We start from the raw sequence: 27110 nt of genomic DNA, 5'->3' as shown, positions 1-27110 counted from the left end.
CGAGGGGTAAATAAAGAGGAGGTATCGGCGAGTTGTCGCTGTGCCTCTGCAAGGTAGAGGTCAGTACGCCAGACTACAACAGCACCCCCCTTATCGGCGGGTTTAATAGTAAGGGCTAGACTACAACAGAGAAAGCTTCGGACCCTAACTGTGCCTGCATCACCATGTTCCTCGCCAGTTCATAAGACAACCGAGAGTAGCACTAGCTCAAAGCAGTCTCTTACCAAAATATCAGGACCATCAAGTTCTCCTTCATCATTTCTTACAAAGATAAGGAAACGAGAAATAAAAGGAAAAAGGAAAGAGCGATGGTAAACGTAGTTTAATTACTATATATCTGAAATATTCATATCAAAACTTTATTAACGGCTGTATGAGTGTCTCCGGTAACTGAGTGAATAGTGAAAACAGAAGGTGCTTGGAAGTGCATTCAGTGGAGTTAAAGCTTTAGGTACGTGACCAGACACCGAACATAGACTCACGCCCACGGCTGCCAATCATGCAAGTTACGTCACGTCACTATCGTCTTGTCCCGCCTCTGCGAAGACGGGCGCGCGGCCGGGTGCCGCACATCACGCATCGCCAAGAACCAATAAGAACGCTCGAGTGGGGGTACGTGTCGGACGCAATTGCGCGCTTCCGATGGATCCGGGTACTTCCGGCTGAGACGGACTGGTCATGGTGCTGCTGGAAAATGACTCGGTGAGGTGCCGGCAGTTGGTACAGGGGATCTGGGGTGGCATTACCCTGGGGTTGGGGTGGATGACCACTTTACTGGACCAAGGGGTATTGGAATCCAGGAGGGAAAGTTACACTGCTGTAGGAGTCACGGACCATATGGGTGACTATGGGAAAGATGGGAGTAACACCGACTTGCAGACTTTTATGGGTGGCAGTTAACTAGGCCCAGGTAAGGATGATTAAGCGCAGGAAGCACTGGGGTCTGGGAAAGGTTACACTTGGATCGGGTGGCTGGACATAGAGAGGGATACCTCAGGTCAGGAGGTAATGGGCAATGGGTCAGGGGTTCAACAGAAGCTCTAAGGGAAGGTGGGATAATGATGGACCAAGGTAAGGTTACACTGGAGCACCGTCTGTCTCGGTCTTTGCGGGTGTTGTGCTGGGCAGTGGTTAATCTTGAGCCAGTGTAAGGTTATACTGAGACAGAGGTTTACAATGTATGGTTACCCTTAGACAATGGATAATAGTGTGCCATGTAATGCCATGACATTGCAATGGGGATGGGTTGTTTTGAAGACAACATCAGTGGGGAGGGGGTTAATAGTGGGTCAAGAGGGAGAGTTCCACAAGGGTAATGAGGGGCTGTGTTACACAGGACACTGGATAATGGGCTGTTAGTGGAGCAAGGTGAGTGGAACAGTTGAAGGACTTGCCTCATGGGATCAGAATTGAAGTTCCTGAGCAGGTGGTGTAATGAGAAACTAAGTCATATTGTACATTTATATTTTCTTATGGTGTGTGAGTTCATTTGGGCCACTGAGTCTGTGTTGGCTGTCATTCCCTCACTTATTTTCCTGGAATCTTTTTCATGACCATTAGGTCTCCTCCAGTTTTCTTGCCTCCATGTATACTTGTAGAGATGTGGAAGGAAATTGAAGCACCCAGGGCAAGCCACACAGTTCCAGGCAAAACTTGCATTCTCTGCACAGCACTAAGAGCCAGAACTGATTCAGGCTGCTAGAGTGATGATGCAGCACCTGTGTGTCCTGTTTCAACTTGATGTATAATGGTGCCTCTGTGGAACTTGCACCTCTTGCCAGTCCAATATCTACTTGTTTTTGTGTTGACAGCTGTGGTGTAATAAGACCACATGATATAGGAGCAGAATTAGGCCTATTGGCCCATCGAGTCTGCTCCACCATTTCATCATGGCAGATCCATTTCCCTCAGTCCCAGTCTTCTGCCTTCTCCCTGTCTCCCATCATACCTTGACTAATCTGCCTTATATATGCCCAATGACGGCAGCAAATTCCAGAGATTCACTACCTTGTGCTTCAAAAGATTCTTTCTTATCTCCATTCTAAGTGGAGATCCCTCTAGTCTGAGGCTGTGTTCTCTGGTCTTAGACTCCTCCACCAAATGAAACATCCTCTGCATATCACACTATCAAAGTCTTTTAACGTTTGATATCTTTCAATGAGATTCCCCTCCCCTCTGAATTCCAATTGCTATAAGCCCAGAGCCATCAAACACTCCTCATATGATAATCTTATCAAACCCAGAATCATTTTCATGAACCTCCTTTGAACCCTCTCCAATGTCAGCACATACCTTCTGGGATAAGGGGCCCAAAGCTTCTCACAATGCTTCAAGTGAGGCCTTGTCAGTGCTTTATAAAGCCTCAACATATTCTATATGCTTTTATATTGTCGTCCTCTTGAAATTAATGCTAGCATCACATTTGACTTCCTCACTACCGACTCAAGCTGCAAATTAACCTTTAGGGAATACTGCACCAGGACTCCCAAGTGCCTCCACACCTCAGACTTCTGCATTTTCTCTCCATTTAGTCTACACTTTTATTTCTTCTACCAAAGTGCATGACCATACACTTCCTGACATTATATTCCATCTGCCACCTCTTTGCCCATTCTAATCGAAGTCTTTCTGTAGCCTCTGATTCCTCAACACCACCTTTCCCTCCACCTATCTTTGTATCATCCATAAACTTGGCCACAAAGCCATCAATTCTGTCATCCAAATTATTGACATCAAACTGCTAGTGTCTTCTACAGTGAAGTATGTTGCAAAATATCTAGTTCATGGGCTATTTCCTTCTGCCCCCATTACTACCTGTACAGCACCATTTTTGAGCACTCTAATATCTTCTCTTCCCTTTCTTTTACACTTTATATATCTGAAGAAACTTTTGGTATCCCTTTTATTATTGGCTGGTTTACTTTCTAATTTCATCTTTACCTTAATGACTTTTTAGTTGCTGTCTGTTGATTTCTAAAGGCTTCCCAATCATTTAACTTCCTGCTAATTTTGCTCTTTTACAGTGGTGCTAGAAAGTTGGTGAATCCTGTAGAATTTTCTCTATTTCCTAAAGTGTTCCCAAAATTTCTCTATGATCTAAAATGTGATTAGATCTTCGCACAAGTCCTACAACTAGATAAAGAGAACCCAATTAAACAAATAACACAAAAAGACTTGTTCATTTATTTATTGAGAAAAATGATCCAATATTACGTATATTTGTTGGAATAAGTATGTGAACTTCTGGGGTAACGCTTTCTACAAAAGCTATTTGGAATCAGGTATTCTAATCGGTGAAATATGATTGGAGGTGTGGGTTGTAGAGATGCCCTGCCCTATATATATATAAAAAAGAGACACAAAGTCAGGTTACTGACAGAGCCTGCTATTCTCAAGAAAGATCTGGTTCTGTGCACCATGCCTTGATCGAAGCAACTTTCAGAGGACCTTCGAAGAAGAATTGTAGAGATGCATGAAGCTGAGAAATGCTACAAAAGCATTTCTAAAGAGCTGAGTGTTCATCAGTCCATGGTAAGATAAATTGTCTACAAATGGAGGCAACTCAGTACTATTGCTACTCTTCCTAGGAGTGGGCATCCTGCAAAGATCACACCAAGAGCACAATATGCAATGCTGAAGGAGGTGAAAATGAACCCAACGGTAACAGCAGAAGCCCTGCAGAAATATCTGGAACTTGTTAAGCCTCTGTTCATGTGTCCATTATAAGAATAACACTGAACAAGAATGGTGTTTATGGAAGGACACCATGCAGGAAACCACTGCTCTCCAAAAAAACATTGCTGCACATCTGAAGTTTGCAAAAGTCCAACTGGAAGTTCTACAACACTTCTGGGACAATGTTCTGTGGACAGATGAGACAAAAGTTGAACTTTTTGGCAGAAATACACATTGCTGTGTTTGGAGGAAAAAGGGCACTGCACACCAACACCAAAACCTCATCCCAATTGTGAAGCATGGTGGAAGGAGCATCATGGTTTGGGGCAGCGTTGCTGCCTCAGAGTCTGGACAGCTTGCAATCGTTGAGGGAACAACGAATTCAAGATTGTATCAAGATATTTTACAGGAGAATGACAGGGTAGCAGTCAGTCACCTGAAACTTAATAAAAGTTGGATAATGCAACAAGACAATCATCTGAAAGAGGAGTAAATCAAAAATAGAACAGTTTAAAAAGAAGAACTTTTGTGTTTTGGAGTGGCTGAGTCAAAGTGCTGACCTTAATCCTATGAAGCAAGGAGTTCATGCAAGGAAGCCCACCGACATCCCAGAGTGGAAGTAGTTTTGTAAGGAGGAATGGCCTAAAATTCCTCCAAGCTGATGTGCAGGACTGATCAGCAGTTACTGGAAATGTTTGGTTGAAGTTGTTGTACAAGGGGGTCACATCAGTTACTGAAAGCAAAGGTATACTTTTTCCAACAAATGCATGTAATATTGGATCATTTTTCTCAAATAAATAAACGAACAAGTATAATGTTTTTGTGTTTATTTAATTGGGTTCTCTTTATCTAGTTTTATGATCACATTTTAGGTCATATTAATGCAGAAGTAGAGAAATTTCTACAAGGTTCACAAACTTTAAAGTACCACTGTATATGCCCTCTCTTTGGCTTTTACGTTGGCTTTGACTTCTCTTGTCAGCCACGGCTGTGTCATCCTGTCTTCAGAATACTTCTAACCTACACCTTCTGAATTGCTCCCAGAAACTCCAGAAATTGCTGCTCTGACATCATCCCTGCTAGTGTATTCTTCCAATAAATTTTGGTCAACTCCTTTCTCATGCCTCTGTAATTCCATTTTCTCCACTGTAATACTGATGCATCTGACCTTAGCTTCTTCACAAATTTCAGGGTGAATTTGATCATATTATGATAACTTACCTCTAAGGGTTCTTCTACCTTGAGCTTTCTTATCAATTCCTGTTCATTGCACAACACCCAGTGCAGAATAGCTGATCCCCTAGTGGGCTCAACCATGAATTGCATCAAAAATCCATCTCATAGGCACTCTAAATTCCCCTTCCTGGAATCCGGCACCAACCTCTTTTTTTTCCCCCAATTTACCTGCATATTGAAATCCCCCATGACTATTGTAATATTGCCCTTTTGGCGTGCATTTTTTATCTCCCAATGTAATTTGTAGACTGCATCTTTGTTACTATTCGGAGGCCTGTATACAACTCCTATCAGGGTTTTTTAACCCTTGCAGTTTCTTAGCTTTGCCTATAACAACTTGATGTCTTCCGATCCTATGTCACCTCTTTCTAATGATTTGATTTCACTTTTTTACCTGCTCTCTCTGCCTACCTGCCTGTCCTTTCAATGCAAAGTGTATCCTTGAATGTTAAGCTCCCAGCTGTAACCTTCTCAGTCACAGATTGATGCCCACATCATACATGCCAATTTGTGACTGCTCCATGTTCATCCACCTTGTGTGTGTGTGTATGTATGTGTGTAGCGTGCTGACTGAGTTTTGTTCCTCTTACAGTTCCTGACAGAGCTAACAAGGCTTTTCCAGAAATGCCGAACCTCAGGAAGCATTTACCTCACCATGAAAAAATGTGAGTATCAAAGCATGCCAGTTCTTGCTTTGTTTTGGAAATATAGGTGTCACCCAGTGACCCGAACTACTTGTATTTAGTGAGGGAGGTGATGCCTGATGTTCATCTTAAATGTATGGGTAGAGTATCACTGTGGGCTGCACTGGACTTTATGATCCGCTGAATGTTTGAATCTAGCCATGGCAGCTGATCAAGTTAAGTTCAAGTAATTAAAGCTTTTGCTTGGTAGATGTTAATCTCAGTAATTTTAAACTTGGAAGTTTCAAACTGCTTTTTTAACTTAGGTTATTTGTTGTATTTTTTTTTCACGGTAACACGTTGAAGCTGCACCCTCTCTGACATGCTGGTGGAGAGAGTTTTATTTGGGTTTTTAGCGCTGGAAATAGTTACATGCCGACACGTCTCATTATCGTGGCAGCAGTATGGCCGCATTGTTTATTCCAGTGACCAGCTGATTGTGCTTATGCCAGCCGGTTTAGCAAACAGAGCGGCGGACACCCTGGCTGAAATCTGGAGGAAAACACAGAGGATGCAGAGGGGTATCAAAAGGGCGAGGGAAGAGGACCGGGTCGAGACAACAGAGGCTTATGGAGAAGAGAAGGTATAAGCCGTGTCTCCCCTCTCATTATGGGCAACGTAAGATCGCTGGGTAATAAAATGGACGAGTTAACGGCGCTTGTCAGGAGTCAGAAAACATTTCGGGAGAGCTGTGTTATGTGTTTTACTGAAACGTGGCTGCACGAGGACATACCTGATCAAAACATTTCCATAGAGGGCTTCCAGACCGTTCAGGCTGACCAGAATTGCACTGAGAGTGGTAAGGGTAAAGGAGAGGGGCTTGCTGTTCTGGTAAACAACAGATGGTGCAATCCTGATCATATTACGATCAAGGAACGTGTTTGTAGCCTGGATATTGAACTTTTTGCTGTTGGACTCTAGGCCATATTATTTGCCAAGGGAAATCTCACATGCAATTGTGGTTGTTGTGTACATCCCTCCCTCTGCCAACCCAACGTCGACGTGTAACATCATTTACACCGTCATAGCCAGATTACAAACCCAGCACCTGAGTGCCCTCATTACCATCTTGGGTGACTTCAACCATGTTACCATGGCTAGGACACTGCCCAACTTCACGCAGTATGTGAGCTGTACAACCAGAGGGGAGAGGACTCTGGATTTGATGTATGCTAACGTTAAGGATGCATACAGCTCCTCTCCCCTCCCCCCCACTGGGAAGGTCAGATCCCAACCTGGTGCATCTAAAACCCTGCTACGTGCCTCTGGTGAAGAGTAAACCTGCAACCTCAAGGACAGTGAGAAAATGGTTGGAGGAGGCTTATGAGGCGCTCCAGAGTTGTTTTGAGGTGACAGACTGGCAGGCACTCTGTGAGCCACATGGAGAGGATATTGATCGGCTCACAGAATGCATCACTGATTACATCAATTTCTGTGTGGACTGCAATGTTTCGACAAGAACTGTCCTTTGTTATGCAAATAACAAGCCATATGGGTAACAAAGGACGTTAAGGACATCCTGAACGCTAAAACGAGGGCGTTTAGAGATGGAAATAGGGAGGAGCTGACGACAATACAGAGGGACCTGAAAGCCAGGATCAGGGAGGCTAAAGACAGGTACAGGAGGAGGCTTGAGTGGAAACTCCAGCAGAACAACATGAGAGAGGTCTGGAGTGGGATGAGGGCCATCACTGGGTTCCGGCAAACTAGCAACAGAGGAGCTGAAGGCAGTGTGGACAGGGCCAACAAACTCAACTGTTCTTTAACAGATTTGACATTGTGGCCCCTGCCCATCCCCCACATGAGTCATCTGTTGTCGGCCCCCAACCAATACATATTCCACTCTCTCCTCTTATCCCTCCTCACAGTCCCCCACCTTGCTCTCATGATTATACCCCTTCCCCACACGAAAACACCATGGTTGGCTTCACAGCTGAACAGGTGAGACGACAGCTGAAATGTCTCAACCCAAGCAAGGCTGCAGGACTGTATGGTGTCAGTACTAGGGTGCTCAAAGCCTGTGCCCCTCAGCTATGTGGAGTACTTCGCCATGTATTCAACCTGAGCCTGAGGCTCCGGAGGGTTCCTGTGCTGTGGAAGACATCCTGCCTCGTCCCTGTGCTGAAGACGCCGCGCCCCAGCGGCCTCAATGACTACAGACCGGTGGCATTGACCTCTCACATCATGAAGACCTTGGAGAGACTTGTTCTGGAGCTGCTCCGGCCTATGGTCAGGCCACACTTAGATCCCCTCCAGTTCGCCTACCAGCCCCGACTAGGAGTTGAGGATGTCATCGTCTACCTGCTGAACCGTGTCTACGCCCACCTGGAAAAGCCAGCGAGCACTGTGATGGTCATGTTTTTTGACTTCTCCAGTGCGTTCAACACCATCCGCACTGCTCTGCTGGGGGAGAAGCTGACAGCGATGCAGGTGAATACTTTCCTGGTGTCATGGATTCTTGATTACCTGACTGGCAGACCACAGTACATGTGCTTGCAACACTGTGTGTCCGACAGAGTGATCAGCAGCACTGGGGCTCCACAGGGGACTGTCTTGTCTCCCTTTCTCTTCACCATTTACACCTCAGACTTCAACTACTGCACAGAGTCTTGTCATCTTCAGAAGTTTTCGGATGACTCTGCCATAGTTGGATGCATCAGCAAGGGAGATGAGGCTGAGTACAGGGCTACGGTAGGAAACTTTGTCACATGGTGTGAGCAGAATTATCTGCAGCTTAATGTGAAAAAGACTTAAGGAACTGGTGGTAGACCTGAGGAGAGCTAAGGCACCGGTGACCCCTGTTTTCATCCAGGGGGTCAGTGTGGACATGGTGGAGGATTACAAATACCTGGGGATATGAGTTGACAATAAACTGGACTGGTCAAAGAACACTGAGGCTGTCTACAAGAAGGGTCAGAGCCGTCTCTATTTCCTGAGGAGACTGAGGTCCTTTAACATCTGTCAGACGATGCTGAGGATGTTCTACAAGTCTGTGGTGGCCAGTGCAATCATGTTTGCTGTTGTGTGCTGGGGCAGCAGGCTGAGGGTAGCAGACACCAACAGAATCAACAAACTCATTCGTAAGGCCAGTGATGTTGTGGGGATGGAACTGAGCTCTCTGACGGTGGTGTCTGAAAAGAGGATGCTGTCGAAGTTGCATGCCATCTTGGACAATGTCTCCCATCCACTACATAATGTACTGGGTGGGCACAGGAGTACATTCAGCCAGAGACTCATTCCACCGAGATGCAACACAGAGCGTCATAGGAAGTCATTCCTGCCAGTGGCCATCAAACTTTACAACTCCTCCCTTGGAGGGTCAGACGCGCTGAGCCAGTAGGCTGGTCCTGGACTTATTTCCTGGCATAATTACATATTACTATTTAATTATTTATGGTTTTATTACTATTTATTTATTTATGGTGCAACTGTAACGAAAACCAATTTCCTCCGGGATCAATAAAGTATGACTATGACTATAAAAAACAACATCTGGTTCAAAGTTCAAAGTAAATTTATTATCAAAGTACATATATGTCCCCATATACAACCCTGAGGTTCATTTTCTTTTGGACATAGTTAACAAAGCTATAGAACAATAACCTTAACAGAATCATTGACAGAACACCCAACTAGGGGATTTCTTTGTGTTTGGGGGGGTGGGGGGGATCGATATGCCTATTCTGTTTTTGTTCGTGTTTTTGTGCAGGGAGGGGAGGTTTTGGGGATTGATGATCATGCTGCCTTTCTTTCTTGGTTTCATGGCTACCCAGAGAAGAGGAATTTCAAGTTGTATACTTTGATGATAAATTAACCTTTGAAGTGTAATTTAGTGAAGTTATACCCTTTGGTTCGAGTACCTAATGGTTGAGCGATAGTAAATAGTCCTGAATCTGGTGTTGCGAGTCCTGAGGCTCTTGTACCTTCTTCCTGATGGCAGCAGTGAGAAGAGAACGTGTCCTGGGTGGTGGGGGAACCTGATGACTACTTCCTAGTATTCTTCAATGTTGCCACACGACTGGAGATGCCTCTAGAATCAAACCATTGTTGTAGGTCTAATAGCCTACTCAGTTCAGTTCCTAGTTTGAGACACATGATAATTGTCAATTACATCCACATCTTGTGAATGAAGAAATAAAAATTCCATCTATTGATTGCATATCTTTTTCCAACAAATCTCCATTTACTGATAACTGTGGTATAGCAGTTGTATTCTGTGAGTTAGCAGCATCGTTGGATACTTTATACTTTATTGTCGCCAAACAATTGGTACTAGAATGTACAATCATCACAGCGATATTTGATTCTGCGCTTCCCACTCCCTGGATTACAAATATTAAATATTAAAAATAGTAAAAAATAGTAAACATTAAAAATTTAAATTATAAATCATAAATAGAAAATAGAAAAATGGAAAGTAAGGTAGTGCAAAAAAACCGAGAGGCAGGTCCGGGTATTTGGAGGGTACGGCCCAGATCCGGGTCAGGATCCGTTCAGCAGTCTTATCACAGTTGGAAAGAAGCTGTTCCCAAATCTGGCCGTACGAGTCTTCAAGCTCCTGAGCCTTCTCCCGGAGGGAAGAGGGACGAAAAGTGTGTTGGCTGGGTGGGTCGTGTCCTTGATTATCCTGGCAGCACTGCTCCGACAGCGTGCGGTGTAAAGTGAGTCCACGGATGGAAGATTGGTTTGTGTTATGTGCTGCGCCGTGTTCACGATCTTCTGCAGCTTCTTTTGGTCTTGGACAGGACAACTTCCATTCCAGGTTGTGATGCACCCTAGAAGAATGCTTTCTACGGTGCATCTATAAAAATTAGCAAGGGTTTTAGGGGACAGGCCAAATTTCTTTAGTTTTGTCAGGAAGTAAAGGCGCTGGTGGGCCTTCTTGGCAGTGAGCTCTGCTTGGCTGGGCCAAGTCAGGTCATTTGTGATATTGACCCGGAGGTACTTAAAGCTTTTGACCTGTTCCACTTGGGCACCACCGATGTAAATTAGGTCATGCGGTCTGCTACTCCTTCTGAAGTCAACAACCAATTCCTTCGTCTTGCTGACATTGAGGGATAGATTATTGTCTTCGCACCATGCCACCAGGTTCTTAATTTCCTCTCTGTACTCAAACTCATCATTACCCGAGATACGGCCTACAATTGGATTTTAAGGTAACTCAGACTACAATCCAGGCTAATATTCCTGTGCTTTGCTGTGTTGTGTTGCTGGATGTGTTGTCCTTCAGATAAGCTATCAAACCAAGGTTTTGTTGATGGGTTACTATCCTCTCATGTTAAGCCTCCCTCTTTCAAATTTGGTGTCAATTTCTCCATTCCTGTAAAAAAAATCTATTGGCTTTTCCCTCTGTGGTGTCTCCTGCCAATCTCCAATCTACCAAAGCCATTAAACCTCTTAAATTTGTTTCAGTTTCTCCATCAGGTTTCCAATCCTGTCAAAATATTGAAGAGCTCAGAATTGGGTTTGTTATCACAACATATGTCATGAAATTTGTTGTTTTGCGGCAGCAGTACAGTGCATGGCATATAAGAAATTGGAAGTGTATTATAATTACAAGTTATGGTAAGAAATATACAGTACATAAAAATGTAGTGCAAAAAAGCAGAAATAGTGAGCTGATGTTCATGGACCATTCAGAAATCTGATGTTGGAGGGGAAGAAGATGTTGAGTGTGTCTTTAGGCTCCTGTACATCCTCTCTGATTGTAGTGAGAAGAAGCATGTTCTGCATGGTGAGGGTCCTTAATGATGGATGCCAGCTTCTTGCATCACCTTTTGAGCATGTCCTCGATGGTGGGGAGTTCAGTGATCATGGTGGAACTGGCCGAGTGTTCAACCCGCTGCAGCTTTTCTTGATCCTCCAGTGGTGATGCAGCCAGTTAGAATGCACTCTACTGTACACCTGTAGAAATTCGCAAAAGTCTTTGGTGACATATCAAATCTCCTCAAGCTTCAAATGAAATTTAGCCACTGTCGTGCCTTCCTTGTAATTAGATGTTGGGCTCAGGATAAGATATCTTGACACCCAGGAAGCTGCTGACCCTTTGAGGACTGGTCTGTTCTCCCAACTTCCCGTCCTTGGTCTCACCGATGTTGAGTGTAAGGTTGTTTTCCAATACCACTCATCCAAACCAATCTATCTCACTCCTCTACCATTTGAGATTCTGCCAACTATAGTTTTGTCATTGGTGAATTTATCGATGGACTTTGAGCCATGCCTAGCCACACAGTCATGAGTGTAGAGAGAGTAGAGCAGTGGGTTAAGCATGCAACCTGTGTGGATTGTCAACGAGATGTTCAGCTCTGTTCAATTCTTTAAATGACATTCTACCTGATTGTGAAGGTTTATTCTCTTTGGACTTCTCAAACGGTTTGGAGATTTTTTTTAATGTAGTTGTCTGAAAATCTCCCTCCAATGTTTCTAGATTCCACATTGAACTGTCAGTCAATTTGGAACAGAGTGGAAGTAAACCTTTGATTTTAAGAACAATTGAAGTCATCTGTAATACTCCCTGCCATCACCATATGGGTAGGACTGCCCTTCCCAGGATTCATTCTAATCTTTCCAATTCTAATCAGAATCACTCATTCCCTCCTGTGTTTCTTAAGGATCTAACTTTAATTGCCCCCGTTTATCTTCTGTAGTTAATTTCCTGGTCATGTGGTTTATCAGCAATGAGTTTGCACATGTATGCAGATGTACCAGCTTTACCCACTATTACCTTCCAGTGTCTAAATTGTCTGACACCCAGGACTGAATGATCAGGGGCCCCACTACAACCTCAGTCCCTACCCATTAACTCCATCCCTTTCTCTGGCAACACTTAGAACTAAACGGATTCCTTGCAATCTTGAAGACTACTTGACTCTGACTCTAAGATGAATTTAGAATTTCCTTTGGAAGCTCATATTTTGCTGTACCATTTGAGATGGCCTCTGCTAAGTGTAAGTCAACCTTTTTTGCAGTGCGGACCGGTTTAATATTGACAATATTCTTGCGGACTGGCCGACCGGTGGGTTGTTCAAGTAGGGTTAAACTCACCTCAATATGTCTTTTACAGTTAGGGTTGCCAACTTTCTCACTCCCAAATTAGGGACAAAAGTAGCAGTCAAACCCCGGGACACTTTACCTCAGGAAAGACTACCATGACCATGAAGCCTTACGTGGGCACCTGTGTGCGCATGCGTGACGTGCTCATCTAATGTGTGCATGTGCGTACGTGCCGATTTTCTCAGTTTTGCCTGCATCTTCCCGACTACACTGTACGTATGTTATTTCTACTTTATATAGGCTGTGTATTTATCATATCATTCCTGCTTTTACTATATGTTAGTGTTATTTACTTTCAGTTTTATGTGTTATTTGGTATGATTCGGTAGGTTATTTTTTGGGTCTGGAAAAGCTCAAAAATTTTTCCATATAAATTAATGGTAATTGCTTCTTCGCTTCACGCCATTTCGGCACAAAAGGTTTCATTGGAACGCTGTACCTTAGCGGGGTAAATATGGGACAAACCAATTTAGCCCAATATACGGGATGTCCCGGCAAATATGGGACGGCTGGCAACCCTATGTTCAAGTTCAACAGTGCGTGACAGGGAATGAGGAAAGGCGCAGCTGACTCATATCATTTCCTCGCGGCTCGGTAGCGCATGCTTTGCGGCCCGGTACTGGTCCGCGGCCTGGTGGTTGGGGACCGCTGGTGTAAGTTGGGTAACAGACGAAGATAATTTCCAGAGCTTTGTACTGTTGGTACTTGGTGTTCCATCTGGATCTCTTGCACACCCTGGGCTTTAATTGTGTTTAATCACTGCTCTACTGTTGTACCACATATTGGGATGTCTGAAATGTGAGTGGTGGTCCTGCGGCTCCCCTGTTACCTCTTGGATAGAGTTCAGAGGTTAGTCAAAGTCTTGCTCGTGTAGCACCTTTAACGATGTGCCCAAACTTTTTACACCCAGCTATGAAGGAAATTGTTAGGATATATGAATAAGGAAGTAATCCCAGAGCTTGGGGCCAAGATAGTTGATGCCACAGCTGCCTGGTGGGGCGACTGAAAGCAGAACACAGTGTCTATTGTTGTGGGAACACTGAAATTTGAGATTATTGGGCTGGAAGTGGGTAGAGAGGGTTATAAATCTTGAGGTATGTGAATTGAAGAGAAATGACAGGTATTAATGCTTCCCTTCCTGTAGATGATGGTCGGACAAAACCAGTTCCGCGGAAAGGGAACCCTGACAATTTTGAACCTGCTGATAACAAGTGTCTCCTGCGGGCAACAGATGGGAAAAAGAAGATCAGCACAGTGGTAAGTGACAGGATGACGGTGAGCAGCAGCCCTAAAACCAACAAATAAAAGCAGGAGCTGATTCAGCCCTGCGTGTTCCTCCTTTTCAGTTGAATCTTGAGTTCATTTATTTACCTTATTTCTACATTACTTAATGCCTTGGATAACCTATCTATCAAGCTCAATTTAAAAATCAAATGTTGATCTACAACATCCACAGACTTTTGGAAACCTCCAGAATGTATTCATGGTGCCTTGCTTTGAATATTATAGTCGTCTATATGAGCATACAAGATGGTTTTAAAACATTTGAGAATTTTCACTGAAGGGAATTCACTACATGGCAAAAGAAATGCCTCCATTTCGAAGCACCTTGTGAACTTAAGGCAGTAGATAATTGCAACTACCCATCGCTGATCTACAGTGGCAGGCAAAAGTTTGGCACCACTGGTCACAATTTCTGTTACTGTGAATAGCTAAGCGAGTAAAAGATGAACTGATTTCCAAAAGGCATAAGGTTAAAGATGACACATTTCTTTAATATTTTAATTAAGAAAACTTTTTTTTATTTTCATCTTGTACAGTTTCAAAATAACAAAAAAGGAAAAGGGTCCGAAGCAAAAGTTTGGGCATCCTGCATGGTCAGTACTTAGTAACACCCCGTTTGGCAAGTATCACAACTTGTAACCGCTTTTTTGTAGCCAGCTGAGAGTCTTTCAATTCTTGTTTGGGGGATTTTCGTCCATTCTTCCTTGTAAGGCATGAAAATGCCCGATACTGACCTCTCAGGTCTGAGTCAACGTAGTCATCATCATCAAGTTCTATTCAAAAGGTTCAAAGGAATATCTAAACAAGCCTGACGCATTTTGGAAACAAGACTGATGAAGTTAAAATAGAACTTTTTGGCCACAATGAGAAAAGGTATGTTTGGAGGAAAAAAGGGTGCAGAATTTCATGAAAAGAACCCCTCTCCAACTGCTAAGCATGGAGGTGAATCGATCATGCTTTGGGCTTGTGTTGCAGCCAGTGGCACGGGGAACATTTACTGGCAGAGGGAAGAATGAATTCAATTAAATACCAGCAAATTCTGGAAGCAAACATCACACCGTCTGTAAAAAAAAAAGCTGAAGGTGAAAAGAGGATGGCTTCTGCAACAGGATAATGATCCTAAACACACCTCAAAATCCACAATGGACTACCTCAAGAGGCTCAAGCTGAAGATTTTGCCATCGCCCTCACTGTCCCCTGACGTAAACATCATCGAGAATCTGTGGATAGACCTCAAAAGAGCAGTGCATGCAAGACGGCCCAAGAATCTGACAGAACTAGAAGCCTTTTGCAAGGAAAAATGGGTGAAAATCCCCCAAACAAGAATTGAAAGACTCTTAGCTGGCTACAAAAAGCGTTTACAAGCTGTGATACTTGCCAAAGGGGGTGTTACTAAGTACTGACCATGCAGGGTGCCTAAACTTTTGCTTTGGGCCCTTTTCCTTTTTTGTTATTTTGAAACTGTAAAAGATGGAATTAAAGAAGTTTTCTTGCTTAAGATATTAAAGAAAGGTGTCATCTTTAACTTTATGCCTTTTGGAAATCAGTTCATCTTTTACCCGCTTAGCTATTCACAGTAACAGAAAGTTTGACTGGGGTGCCCGAACTTTTGCATGCCACTGTATATCCTGCTGCATTCTTCACCAATCTTTTACGTTATACATCACAAACAGTAAAGGTCCTAGTACAGATCCCCATGGAACACCATTAATCACAGACCTCCGCGAAAGTAAGTCCCCTCAACCGCTACCCTCTGTCTTCTCTCGGCAAGTCAGTTCTGAATCCAAATGACCAATTTACCATGGATCCCATGTATGTCAATCTTCTGGATGAGCCTCCCCTGAGGGACTTTGTCAAAACCCTTACTAAAATCTATGTAGACAACGTCCACATCTCTACCTTAAATCACCCTCGTTGCCTCGTCAAAAAACTCAATCAAGTTAGTAAGACAAAACCTGCTCTGTACAATGGCATGCTGGCTCTCCATAACTAGGCCAGGGTTTTCCAAATGCTCATAAGTCCTATCCATAAGAATTCTCTTCCCTACCACAGACATGAGACTATAGCTTTCAGAATTATCCCTGGTCCCCTTCTTGAACAAAGAAACACCATTAGGTATTCACCAGTCCTTGGGAACTTGCCTGTGGCTAGAGAGGATGCTAAGATATTGATCAAAGTTCCAGCAATCTTTTCACTTGCCTCCGTCAATAACCTGGAGTATATTTCGTCAGGCTAGGGACTTGTACACCTTAATGCTCTTTAGGAGACCCAACGCTACCTCCTCCTTTACCTCAAAATACTCTAGCATATCAATACGCTCAGCACTGATCTCCCTATCCTCCACATTACTACTTCATTAATACTGATGTAAAGTACTTATTAAGGGCCTCCCCCACATCCTCCACATCCAAGCAAATGTTGAGTGGTCCTACCCTCTCCCTATTTATCTTGTTGCTCTTGATGAATACCTTGGGATTCTCTTTAATCCTAGTTACCAAAGACTTTTCATGGCTTCACCTGGCTTTCTTAATTTCGCTTCTGTTCTGTCTTCTTTGTAATCCTAAAGGGCTCTGTTTGATTATAGCTTCCTAAGCTTTACGTACTTTCCTTTTCCTCCTCCTTGACTAAATTCATCGCTTCTCTCAACATCCAAAGTTCTCTTAAATTGCCATCCTTGTCCTTCCTTCTGACTGGAACGTACCTGTCCTGTGCTGTTTGCAGTTGGTCCTTAAACACCCTCCACATGTCAGATGTGGTCTTGCCCCAAAACATTTGTTCCCAATGAACTTTCCCTGGTTCCTGCCTAATGCTTTTGTAATTTGCAGTGCTCCATTTTAATACTCTCCTGCAAGGGCCATACTTACCCTTATGTATAGCTATCATAAAGCTTAATGAGTTGTGGTCACTGTTCACCCACTGAAAGGTCAATCATCTGGACAGGCTCATTACCCAAACCTTGTCCAGTACAGCTCATCCTCTTGTTGGTCTATGCATACTGATTTAGGAAACTCTCCTGGATGCACTTAACAATTTCTGCCCCATCGAAATCTCTTGCGCTAAGAAGATACCAGTTTAAGGGAAGTTGAAGTTTTCCATGACAACAGCGCTAATGTTTTTATACCTTTCCTTAATCTGACTGCATATATGTTCCTCAAAATCCTGGTGACTACTGGGGGATCTGCAGTATAATCCCATCAGAATGACTGCACCCTTCCTATTTTTGAGCTTTACCCATATAGACTCAGTGGACGATCCCTCCATTATGTCCCCTCTGGGTGCAGCTGTAATATTATCCCTGATTAGTAGTGCAACTCCAGTACCTCTTTTACCTCCCTCTCTGTCTTTTCTAAAACATTGAAACTCTGGGACATTAAGCACCCATTCCTGTCCTTCTCTCAACCAAGTATCTGTTATGGCCACAACATCATAATTTCATGTACTGATCCATCATCTAAGTTCATCACCTTTACCTGTAATACCTATAGCATTTAAAATACACACACTTCAAACTACTTGTCTTATTGTATCTGTTACTTTGCTCCTGCTTGTTTTTACTGGCTCCAAATTCTACTTTCCTGTCCATCCCTCCACGTTCTGACCTGGTTTCCATCCCCCTGCCAAACTAGTTTAAACCTTCAGAACAGGCACTAGCAATCTTCCCAGCCTGGATATTGGTTCCCTGCTCCATTCACTAGATCCTCAGCTACTCATGTATCTGTACTATCATCCTATTTCTGCTATGACTAGTGTGTGTCACTGGAGTAATCCAGAGATTTCTACCTGCACTTCAGTCTCTTTCCCCCTTTCTACCTATGTCAGTGGTGCCAATGTGCACCACAACCTCTGGCTTCTCACCCTCCTCCTTGAGAATATTGTGTAGCCACTCTGAGATATCCTGGTCCTTAATTTTGGGAGGCAATACACTATCCTGGCATCTCTTTCGCGGCCAAAGAATCTCCTGTCTGTCCATCTAACTATCGAGACTCCTATCACTATCACTCTACCTAAATTTACCCTTCACTGCTGAGCCTGAGAGCTGGTCACACAGTGCCACTGACCTGGCTGCTGCTGTGCCCTGATAGGTCATCTCCCACACCCCCCCCCCCCACAGAAGTATCCAAAGGGGTATACTTATTGCTGAGGAGAATGGTCATGGGAACCTTGCATTGACGCACTGACTGCTTACTCCCATTCCTTCTGGTGATCACCCATCTACTATCTGAAGCCTGTACTCTGTGTATGGCCACCAAGTCTTGTCTGAGGTTTTCAGCCTCCCAAATGGTCCAAAGTACATTCAGCTCCAGTTCCAGTTCCTTGACCTTGTCAGTCAGGAGCTAAAGTTGGATGCACTTCCTACAGGTGTGGTCACTTTGAGTTTCACGCTTACTGGGTCACTTACTCAGCCTCTTGCTGAGCATATTGTATCTTTGGCTCTAATTTCTCAAGCCTAAGGTCTACAATCAAAGAAATGGTTCCAAACAACTCGCTACTCTTTGCCTCCGCCTGTTCTCACTGAAACTTGTTGAGCCAAAGCACCCACTCAAACCCTGGACTACCCCAACAGTCGCTGCTCCCACAGTGCCCACTATGTGTACACTTCGCTTCTCTTTATTGGCCCATTGATAAGTTGCTAATAACCCAGGTGATCTCCTGCCCTGCAGACAAGTCCCGACAGACCTTGCTTTCTTTTTAAAACTGATGTGTAAGGTCCATAAGGAACTATCTCCAACCCTCTCAGATCTCCTGCTCAGCAGACCTTTTAACCTTTGGAAACTTCTGACTAAGCGCTGTCTCCAGCTCTCTGCAGAAGTTTTAACCTTTGTAGAATTTTACATTAGGCCTCCCAAGTCCCTTTGCTCCTCTGTTTTCTGAATTTGCTACTGGTTTAGAATGTAATCTATGCCTTTATTCCATCTACTGAAGTGCACTTCCCTACACTGATTCCATCTTCCGCTTCTTTGCTTGTTCTCCTAATCTGTCCAAGTTCTTCTACAGGATTCCTGCTTCCTCATTCCTCTGTGCTACCTGCCCCTCCACCTATCATCTGCAGGCAAGGCCACAAAACCATCAATTCTGTCCTCCGAACCGTTAACATATAACATGAAACCCTGACCCTTGCACAACATCTATAAAAATTGGTGCGGTTAAGCGGGGTTGAGTGGAACTCGTAAGATGCAGTCATTGTGACTGGAATTATTCCTTTGACTCTGTAGCTGAGTGGCACAGTTTCATGAGTGTTGGGTACTAGGGGTTAAATTAAGAGCAGGCACTTGAGATTATAATCTCAGTGACCGAATTGTAAGGATCTGTGACTGAGGGGGATCATTTTCTACCTATTGTCTGCATATTTTCTGGGGTCGGGGTGGGGGGGAGGAGCAAATAATTTGAGGCTAATGTCTCTTTCAGCTGCAGGCTCTTGGACTTGTCTGTTAGAACATGAGAAGTACCTCGTCTAAATTCTACAGCAATCCCATGTGCCCACCTTTAAGCCAATATTTGCTTTCTTTTGGCTGGAACTATTTATCTGTGGGAAGAATTGCAGCTAGCGGCAGCTATCTAGGCTCCAAGGGTCATTTAGCAGTGAATTTACAAGGTTTAACATATAGTTTAATTGAAAATTTGGAGCTATAATGTGTAACTTTTGTTAGGTTTTATTTTGTTTGATGGCCTGAGGACATGAGAGGTGGTAGAAATTCACAGCTCTTCCGTAAGTGACATCTGAAGTTAGGTCAATTACTAATTTTTAATCTGTTGACTAACGACAAGTGGAAATGAGCCAGGGTGTTTAGGATCTCCCTCCTATTCTTATCGTGGTGAATGTATAAACTGATGAAACAAATATTAAAAATTTATGCTGTTAAATTATCCTTTTTCTTTCAGATAAGCTCCAAAGAAGTAAACAAGTTTCAAATGGTAAGTAAGCACAGTGTAATCTGTAATTATAAATACATTATTGGTGTAATTTGTAAATCTTGCAACCAAAAAGGTGGCAGATTAGCAACACACATCAAAGTTGCTGGTGAACGCAGCAGGCCAGGCAGCATCTCTAGGAAAAGGTACAGTTGACGTTTCAGGCCGAGTCCCTTTGTCAGGACTAACTGGAAGAAGAACCAGTAAGAGATTTGAAAGTGGGAGGGGGAGGGGGAGGGGGAGATCCGAAATGATAGGAGAAGACAGGAGGGGGAGGGATGGAGCCAAGAGCTGGACAGGTGATAGGCAAAAGGGATATGAGAGGATCATGGGACAGGAGGCCCAGGGAGAAAGAAAAGGGGAAAGGGGGGAAAAACCCAGAGGATGGGCAAGGGGTATAGTGAGAGGGACAGAGGGAGAAAAAGGAGCGAGAGAAGAAGAATGTGTGTATATAAATAACAGATGGGGTACGAGGGGGAGGGGGAGGTGGGTCATTAGCGGAAGTTTGAGAAGTCAGATTTCCTCGTGTTTGCAGATTAGCAATTGACAGGTATCCCAACTCTGGAAAGTTTCTGCTTCCCCTTTTACCAGTACCATTCTTAACAAGGAGTGGATGTTTGCAAGTTCATGGAATAATGGCTTACGATCATAGCAACTACAGAATATCTATTTTTTGGGATGAAGTTGCTGAATGCAAACAAGACACCTTGATATGCGCTATTTTAATTTGATAGACGCAGTATTTCCCTTGATGTACTCTGTCCTCTTCACCAGTTAAAATAACCAGCAGTCTTTGCCAACAGCTTGAAAGGAACAGCCTCATGCATCACCTCTGCTGTTGTTTGATCACAGCCTGTTCCATGCTGTTGTCGTTACTGTGCGTCCATGGATGTGCATGGCCTTGAAAGCTCATTGCCCCCTGGCATCCATCCTTGGAGATTTCCACTACCCTTTGTATGATTTCCCTGTAGCATGCTCAATTTTTAATTTTGTGTTGCTTTACTCTGCATTCATGCATCAGAAGAAATGGTTTTGCATATCAATCATTACAACTTTAAATCAACAATCATAATTTGTTGCAATATAAGCTAATTCAGCTTGTTCCTATTATGTAACTGTTTGTGCACTTGTATGTAATCGGGTGTATATCTATGAAATGCTTTACTAAGGACATCAATCCCTGGTGCAGTATCCTGAAGTAAACCCTGTTCTGTTTCTGCATTAAAACTTCTTATTCAGCTGGAGATCATGAGGCAAGAGTATGCCTCGATTTATTTCCCTCTGACATGAATTAGTTGACCTTTGCAAAGATAGAAATATTTTACTCCTTGGGATAAAAAAAAAACCAAGGTACTTCTGACCTGATGAAGTATGTGGGTTATTAATTAATCCAGCAGAAATGTTTTTTTTCGTGTTGCTATTTGCAGTTAATATGTAATATCACTGAATGTCGCTGTGATCTCCAAGATGGACACCTGTTTATCTTCCTGAAAACATTTTACATAGAACATAGTACAGCACAGTACAGGCCCTTCGGCCCACAATGTTGTGCCGACCCTCAAACCCTGCCTCCCATATAAGCCCCCACCTTAAATTCCTCCATATACCTGTCTAGTAGTCTCTTAAACTTCACTAGTGTATCTGCCTCCACCACTGACTCAGGCAGTGCATTCCATGCACCAACCACTCTCTGAGTAAAAAACCTTCCTCTAATATCCCCCTTGAGCTTCCCACCCCTTACCTTAAAGCCATGTCCTCTTGTATTGAGCAGTGGTGCCCTGGGGAAGAGGCTCTGGCTATCCACTCTATCAATTCCTCTTATTATCTTGTACACCTCTATCATGTCTCCTCTCATCCTCCTTCTCTCCAAAGAGTAAAGCTCTAGCTCCCTTAATCTCTGATCATAATGCATACTTTCTAAACCAGGCAGCATCCTGGTAAATCTCCTCTGTACCCTTTCCAATGCTTCCACATCCTTCCTATAGTGAGGTGACCAGAACTGGACACAGTACTCCAAGTCTGGCCTAACTAGAGTTTTATAGAGCTGCATCATTACATCGCGACTCTTAAACTCTATCCCTCGACTTATGAAAGCTAACACCCCATAAGCTTTCTTAACTACCCTATCCACCTGTGAGGCAACTTTCAGGGATCTGTGGACATGTACCCCGAGATCCCTCTGCTCCTCCACACTAACAAGTATCCTACCATTTACTTTGTACTCTGCCTTGGAGTTTGTCCTTCCAAAGTGTACCACCTCACACTTCTCCGGGTTGAACTCCATCTGCCACTTCTCAGCCCACTTCTGCATCCTGTCAATGTCTCTCTGCAATCTTTGACAATCCTCTACACTATCTACAACACCAACCTTTGTGTCGTCTGCAAACTTGCCAACCCACCCTTCTACCCCCATAGCCAGGTCGTTAATAAAAATTACGAAAAGTAGAGGTCCCAGAACCGATCCTTGTGGGACACCACTAGTCACAATCCTCCAATATGAATGTACTCCCTCCACCACGACTCTCTGCCTTCTGCAGGCAAGCCAATTCTGAATCCACCTGGCCAAACTTCCCTGGATCCCATGCCTTCGAACTTTCTGAATAAGCCAACAATGTGGAACCTTGTCAAATGCACTCTTATTTTGCCCCCTTATTCGTTATTTAGAATAATCCAAGAAACAAAAACCATTGCCCCCTTGTCCCCAATCAGTCTAAAGGCTGATGTATACTTCTGTGTAGTAGCTTACTCAAGTGGCCTATGCCATTGTGAGCATTCATACAGTGTTGGTGTGTCTGCGTCGCTCTGCAATTCACCGCCAAAACGCTAGTTCGTGGTGGGGTTTCTGTGCCACTGTGTTGAGTTTCTTCGTGTTGAAACTCAACATGAAGAAACTCAAACTTCAAACAATGGCAACTGAAATTGAAAGAGGATGAATTTTCTGTGCTTGTCCGGCCACTGAGAGACATGGACGAGGAAATGCATTTCAGATATTTTCGGATGTCGGCAGGTAGATTTGACGATTTGGTTCATCGTCTCCAACCGTTTGTTTCGCATCGGTGTACGCACGGTATACTCAGAGACTGGTAATCACCATTCAAATTTTAGCTTCAGGTGGAAGTCAACAGGCTGCAGCAGCTAGCTACAAACTGGTGTCAAGCACAGGGTCCTCCATAATTTCAGAGGTCTGTAAAGCTTTATGGAAAGCATTGCAGCCAGAGTTCCTTCTCTGCCCTTCAGTCACTCAATGGGAAGCTATTGCAGTGTAGGAGGAAATGCGATGCTACCAAGCGGACCAATCATAGTTGTTGCGGTCTGTGTTGCCGTGTAGTTACATTTTTGGGGAGGTGCGCGTCAGGCTACGGCATGAGGTACGCGGCTACGCTGTACCTATGGCGTAGATCTGACGCAAAAGTATAAATTGGCCGTAAATCAGAGAATGAAAGGCAGCAAAACAATTTGCATTTAAATAGTTCCTTTAACATTAAAGTGACAACTCTTTAGAGAACAGTTGTGGCTGAACAGGTAGTCATTAGAACGAGTAGCTAACAGGTAGTTTTTATGGGGAATCTTAAAGGAAGTGCAAAGTGCTCAGAGCTGAAGATAGCTGTGAGTGGTGGAGAAGAGAAAGTTGCAAATAGATAAGAAGGAACACAGACACATCAGACAGTTCTGCTGGGTAAGTTAGAGGAATGGAGTGTGAAATCTTGGAGGGTTTTTTAAATACTAGGGTGAGATTCTTAAAAAATCAGTTGTTGGACACTGGAGTGGTATACGGAAATAAAGTAACAAATGACTGGAATTGGGTCAGGCATACGACGGGTAGCGGAAAGTTGACTTGAAATTAGAGAAGGTGGAAGATGAGTCGTAGACCAGGGGAACTTTGGAATACTGGAGTCCAGAGCAAGGTAGTGTGACCATTCTAATCTTTAATAGCAAACTTGCCTGCTGTAAGACTTGGATACTAAAAATTAGTTTGAGAGTCCTTTCTTTTGTGGCAGAAAATCTGAGGATCCATTAGTTACAGTCTCAGTGATACTTGGTCTACGTTAGGATGTAGGAGTTTGGAATGCAATTGCTGAACTTAAGTAAACTTGTTGAGAGTTTCCATATAGGTTGATTCCAGCATTCTGCCATGTGTGTACTTGGCTGAGATGTGCAATACTTCACCTGTTTCTATACTGGAGGAGGTTAGGGAGTGCTGCACACCTGTAGCTGTGACTCAGTGGGTGGCACTTGGTTTAAGTCAGGATTTCATGGTTTTAATGCTAGCTCTAGGAGATGAACTATGTCCTGCAACAGTGTGTCAGGAATGATGCCCTTCCTTCACCCTGCTGAGAAGGCATAGCATCTTGTCATTATCACATTGCTTGAGGGATTTTGTCAAGTATAAATCAACTCTTTACTGCATTATAATTGTTATTATACATCTGAAATACCTCCAAGCTCTAAGGTGCCTTGGGAAGCCCTGAGATCATGAAAGTCATTAAGTAACCGTGTGTGTCTTAAGTGTTAAAGAAGAGGACGTGTACTCAAATCTCAGATTGATTCTGTCAGAAATATTCTTCCTACACCCATCCGCCATTGTTTTCAGATGGTACTATTCATCTTGACATACTCAGAAGTTAATTTCCATGGGGTATTTTTTTTTCAGGCATATTCAAATCTGTTACGGGCGCACATGGATGGGTTAAAGAAGAAAGACAAGAAGAGCAAGAGTAAGAAGACGAAAGCCACACAGTGATGTCATGGTGTGTGGGTTTCCTGGGAGTGGGGTTGGGGGAGGAGGAGAGTTCACTTTACCAGTACCCGGCATCTTAGAAATTGCTCATGTATCGAATGGAATCGATGTTGGGAGAGGAATGAGTTCCAGAAGAGCATTGATTAAATACACAATACCACCAGTAATGGATAAATATTCCCCCACATGACACATCATTTTGCAGTCCATGGGCAAGTTTACAAATATCTATCGTGGACATCTGGTGGCAACAGCAAGAATGATGAAGGAAGTCTGTTGGGTATCAGTTGGAAAAGCCTATTATCCTACAATCAGTCTCCCCACCACCCTCCTTCAATTATTGTGCAGTTAACCATATTGTGACAATATTGTGAAGCATCACAGGGCATGACCAAAAACCTCTGATCTTTGTCGGGATTTGCTTCTGATTAGTTCATAAGCAAGTGGTCACTACAAGCAAAGATCGTTTTACATAGATCATAGTTACTGTGCATTCTGTAACCTCAAAGGTGTGTTCCTCTGATCAATAGGTATTCATTTGAATTAATCTCATTGATATAGTTGCACTGTCTGCTTCCCTTTATCTCACAATTGAATGTTATCCAAATTTGCTGACCACCACTGAGACCAAATCCTTAATGTCACACGTGGGCAATGGCCGTCAACTCCAATATAGAAGTCTTTTTCTCCTGCTATTGTAGAACTAGCTAGAAAGAGCTGGTTTCTACAGTAACGGGAGAAGAGTCTCATAGAATTACAAATCTTAAGCGTGAATGTAAAAAGGGAGAATCAAGTTTTGATTTTCTTTATTGGAGCATTGACCTCTCTGGTGGGCTAGGAGCGAGTTTCTTGTTTAAAGATTAATAAAGTTTGTGCAATGTGACTTAAGTTTCATGCAAGGCTAGATTATGATGTGACTTATATATATTGTAGATTTGTATTAATTACATTAAAAGCTTTCTCTGACTTTTTTCACTGCACCAAGAATTGTTTTGTTTTTGTAGAGTTTATGTTGGTAAGAGGTGGTAGGCCTGACCTGCTATCAATACTCACCCAAACTATTGATTGTCAGTTGAGTTTGTGCAGCAACTTGTACACATACTGTTGGAGCTACTGGCTCTTGAATAAGACATTAAACCAAAGTTCACCTGTCCAGGATGGATGCAGCAGATTCCATTAACCTGCTTTTAAAATCTAGGGAATTTGTGGTTTCTTCATTCATCCCAAGTCATTTAAACAGATTGAGTGGCTATCACCTTATTTGATTTTTGAGATACTTTGCCGCTGTTTTCCTACATTTTAGTAGTGACTTTACTTCAAAGATATTTTGACTAGAATATTCTGAGCTTATAAATAAAAAAAGTTTGCTTGGTTAACTTGCATTCAATAGGCTATCTGATGATTTCTATAAATTAAAGCTGAGCTGTAAGTTTTTATACACTCAAGCAACACTTAAAGATGTGCAGCCAGCTCTAACACATACTGAATTTAAAGCCAGTGGTCAAGCAGTTGGAGGATGGATTGATCATTGAGTAGATCTGAAGGGCCTATACGATTAATACATAATCAAGAACCCTTTCCACAAGTTTCCTTTCATGAGAACTCTGTGCTTTTACTAGTCACTTCCAATAAAATGTTAGCAGTTGCAGAGATGATATTTTGGATTGCTGTCTTTCATAATTAATGTCACTGTAGGTACAAAACTGAAGCACTTCCTGCTCTCTACAAAACAGTTGCTAGTCTCCATCAGTTCTCTTCTCTTCCCTTGTTCTTTGACTGCTAGTTGTCTCAATGACTTAGTTGGCTTTCTCGTTTGTAAAAAAAAATACATGTCCACTTTAGAACTTCACATCTCAGCTTTGTCCATCCACCCATGTGCCTTTATACAGTGGCAAACACTTTATTAATGAAATGCCAACTGCATCACCATTCCTCTGTAGATCTTGCCCCATGTACCTACATATTTTTATTATTATTTGTAAACATAAATAAAATGGCCTTCAAGTATTTTGGGGTTTGCTTGTAGCAGCATCCAAGTATGGGGACTTGTACATTTTGCATTTGTGAAACACGTGATTATCTATTATCAGGAACTCCATGCTGCATTTGCCATCAAGTTACAACATCCTGTGATGAGCAGCCTTCAAACGTCTGTCCTTCAACTCCTGTTCAAGACAGACTAGAGTGATTCAAAAGGCTGTCTGGTTATATGAGCAAGTTCAGCATTTTGATTCTAATAAGGAGTGGCCGAGCTATATCTGACGAAAAATGGTCAATTTATGCCACAATTTATTCCACCTCCCTGAAGTAGATTTTTTTTTAAGAATCAGTTTATCTCCCTTTTTATCTCCTGTGAGCAGTGACATTCTAGGCATCCTATACCCTCCTGGAATTTGCTCGTTTCATTCCTCTAGGGCAAGCAGGATATTTCATCTTAAAGAAACAAAACAATTGTAGCCTTTGCTGAAACCAAAGGTTTCTTTGTCCTCTACCAGCCTAAGGACATTTTCTGCATTGGTACTGACACCAGG

General features: G+C 43.1%; 1 protein-coding gene across 1 annotated transcript; it reads left to right on the top strand.

Moving 5' to 3' along the window:
- The first annotated feature begins 617 nt into the window (after positions 1-617).
- Positions 618-25854, top strand: srp14 (signal recognition particle 14). The gene is made up of 5 exons (XM_063072267.1): positions 618-702; positions 5504-5576; positions 13792-13904; positions 19812-19844; positions 24493-25854. Exons 1-5 carry the CDS (start codon positions 679-681, stop codon positions 24580-24582), a joined length of 333 nt encoding a protein of 110 aa, XP_062928337.1. The 5' UTR covers positions 618-678; the 3' UTR covers positions 24583-25854.
- Positions 25855-27110: the final 1256 nt, after the last annotated feature.

This window comes from Mobula hypostoma, chromosome 1, assembly GCF_963921235.1.
Source record: "Mobula hypostoma chromosome 1, sMobHyp1.1, whole genome shotgun sequence".
NCBI classification, from domain to species: Eukaryota; Metazoa; Chordata; class Chondrichthyes; order Myliobatiformes; family Myliobatidae; genus Mobula; species Mobula hypostoma.
This window is presented reverse-complemented; position numbering and strand designations above follow the sequence as displayed.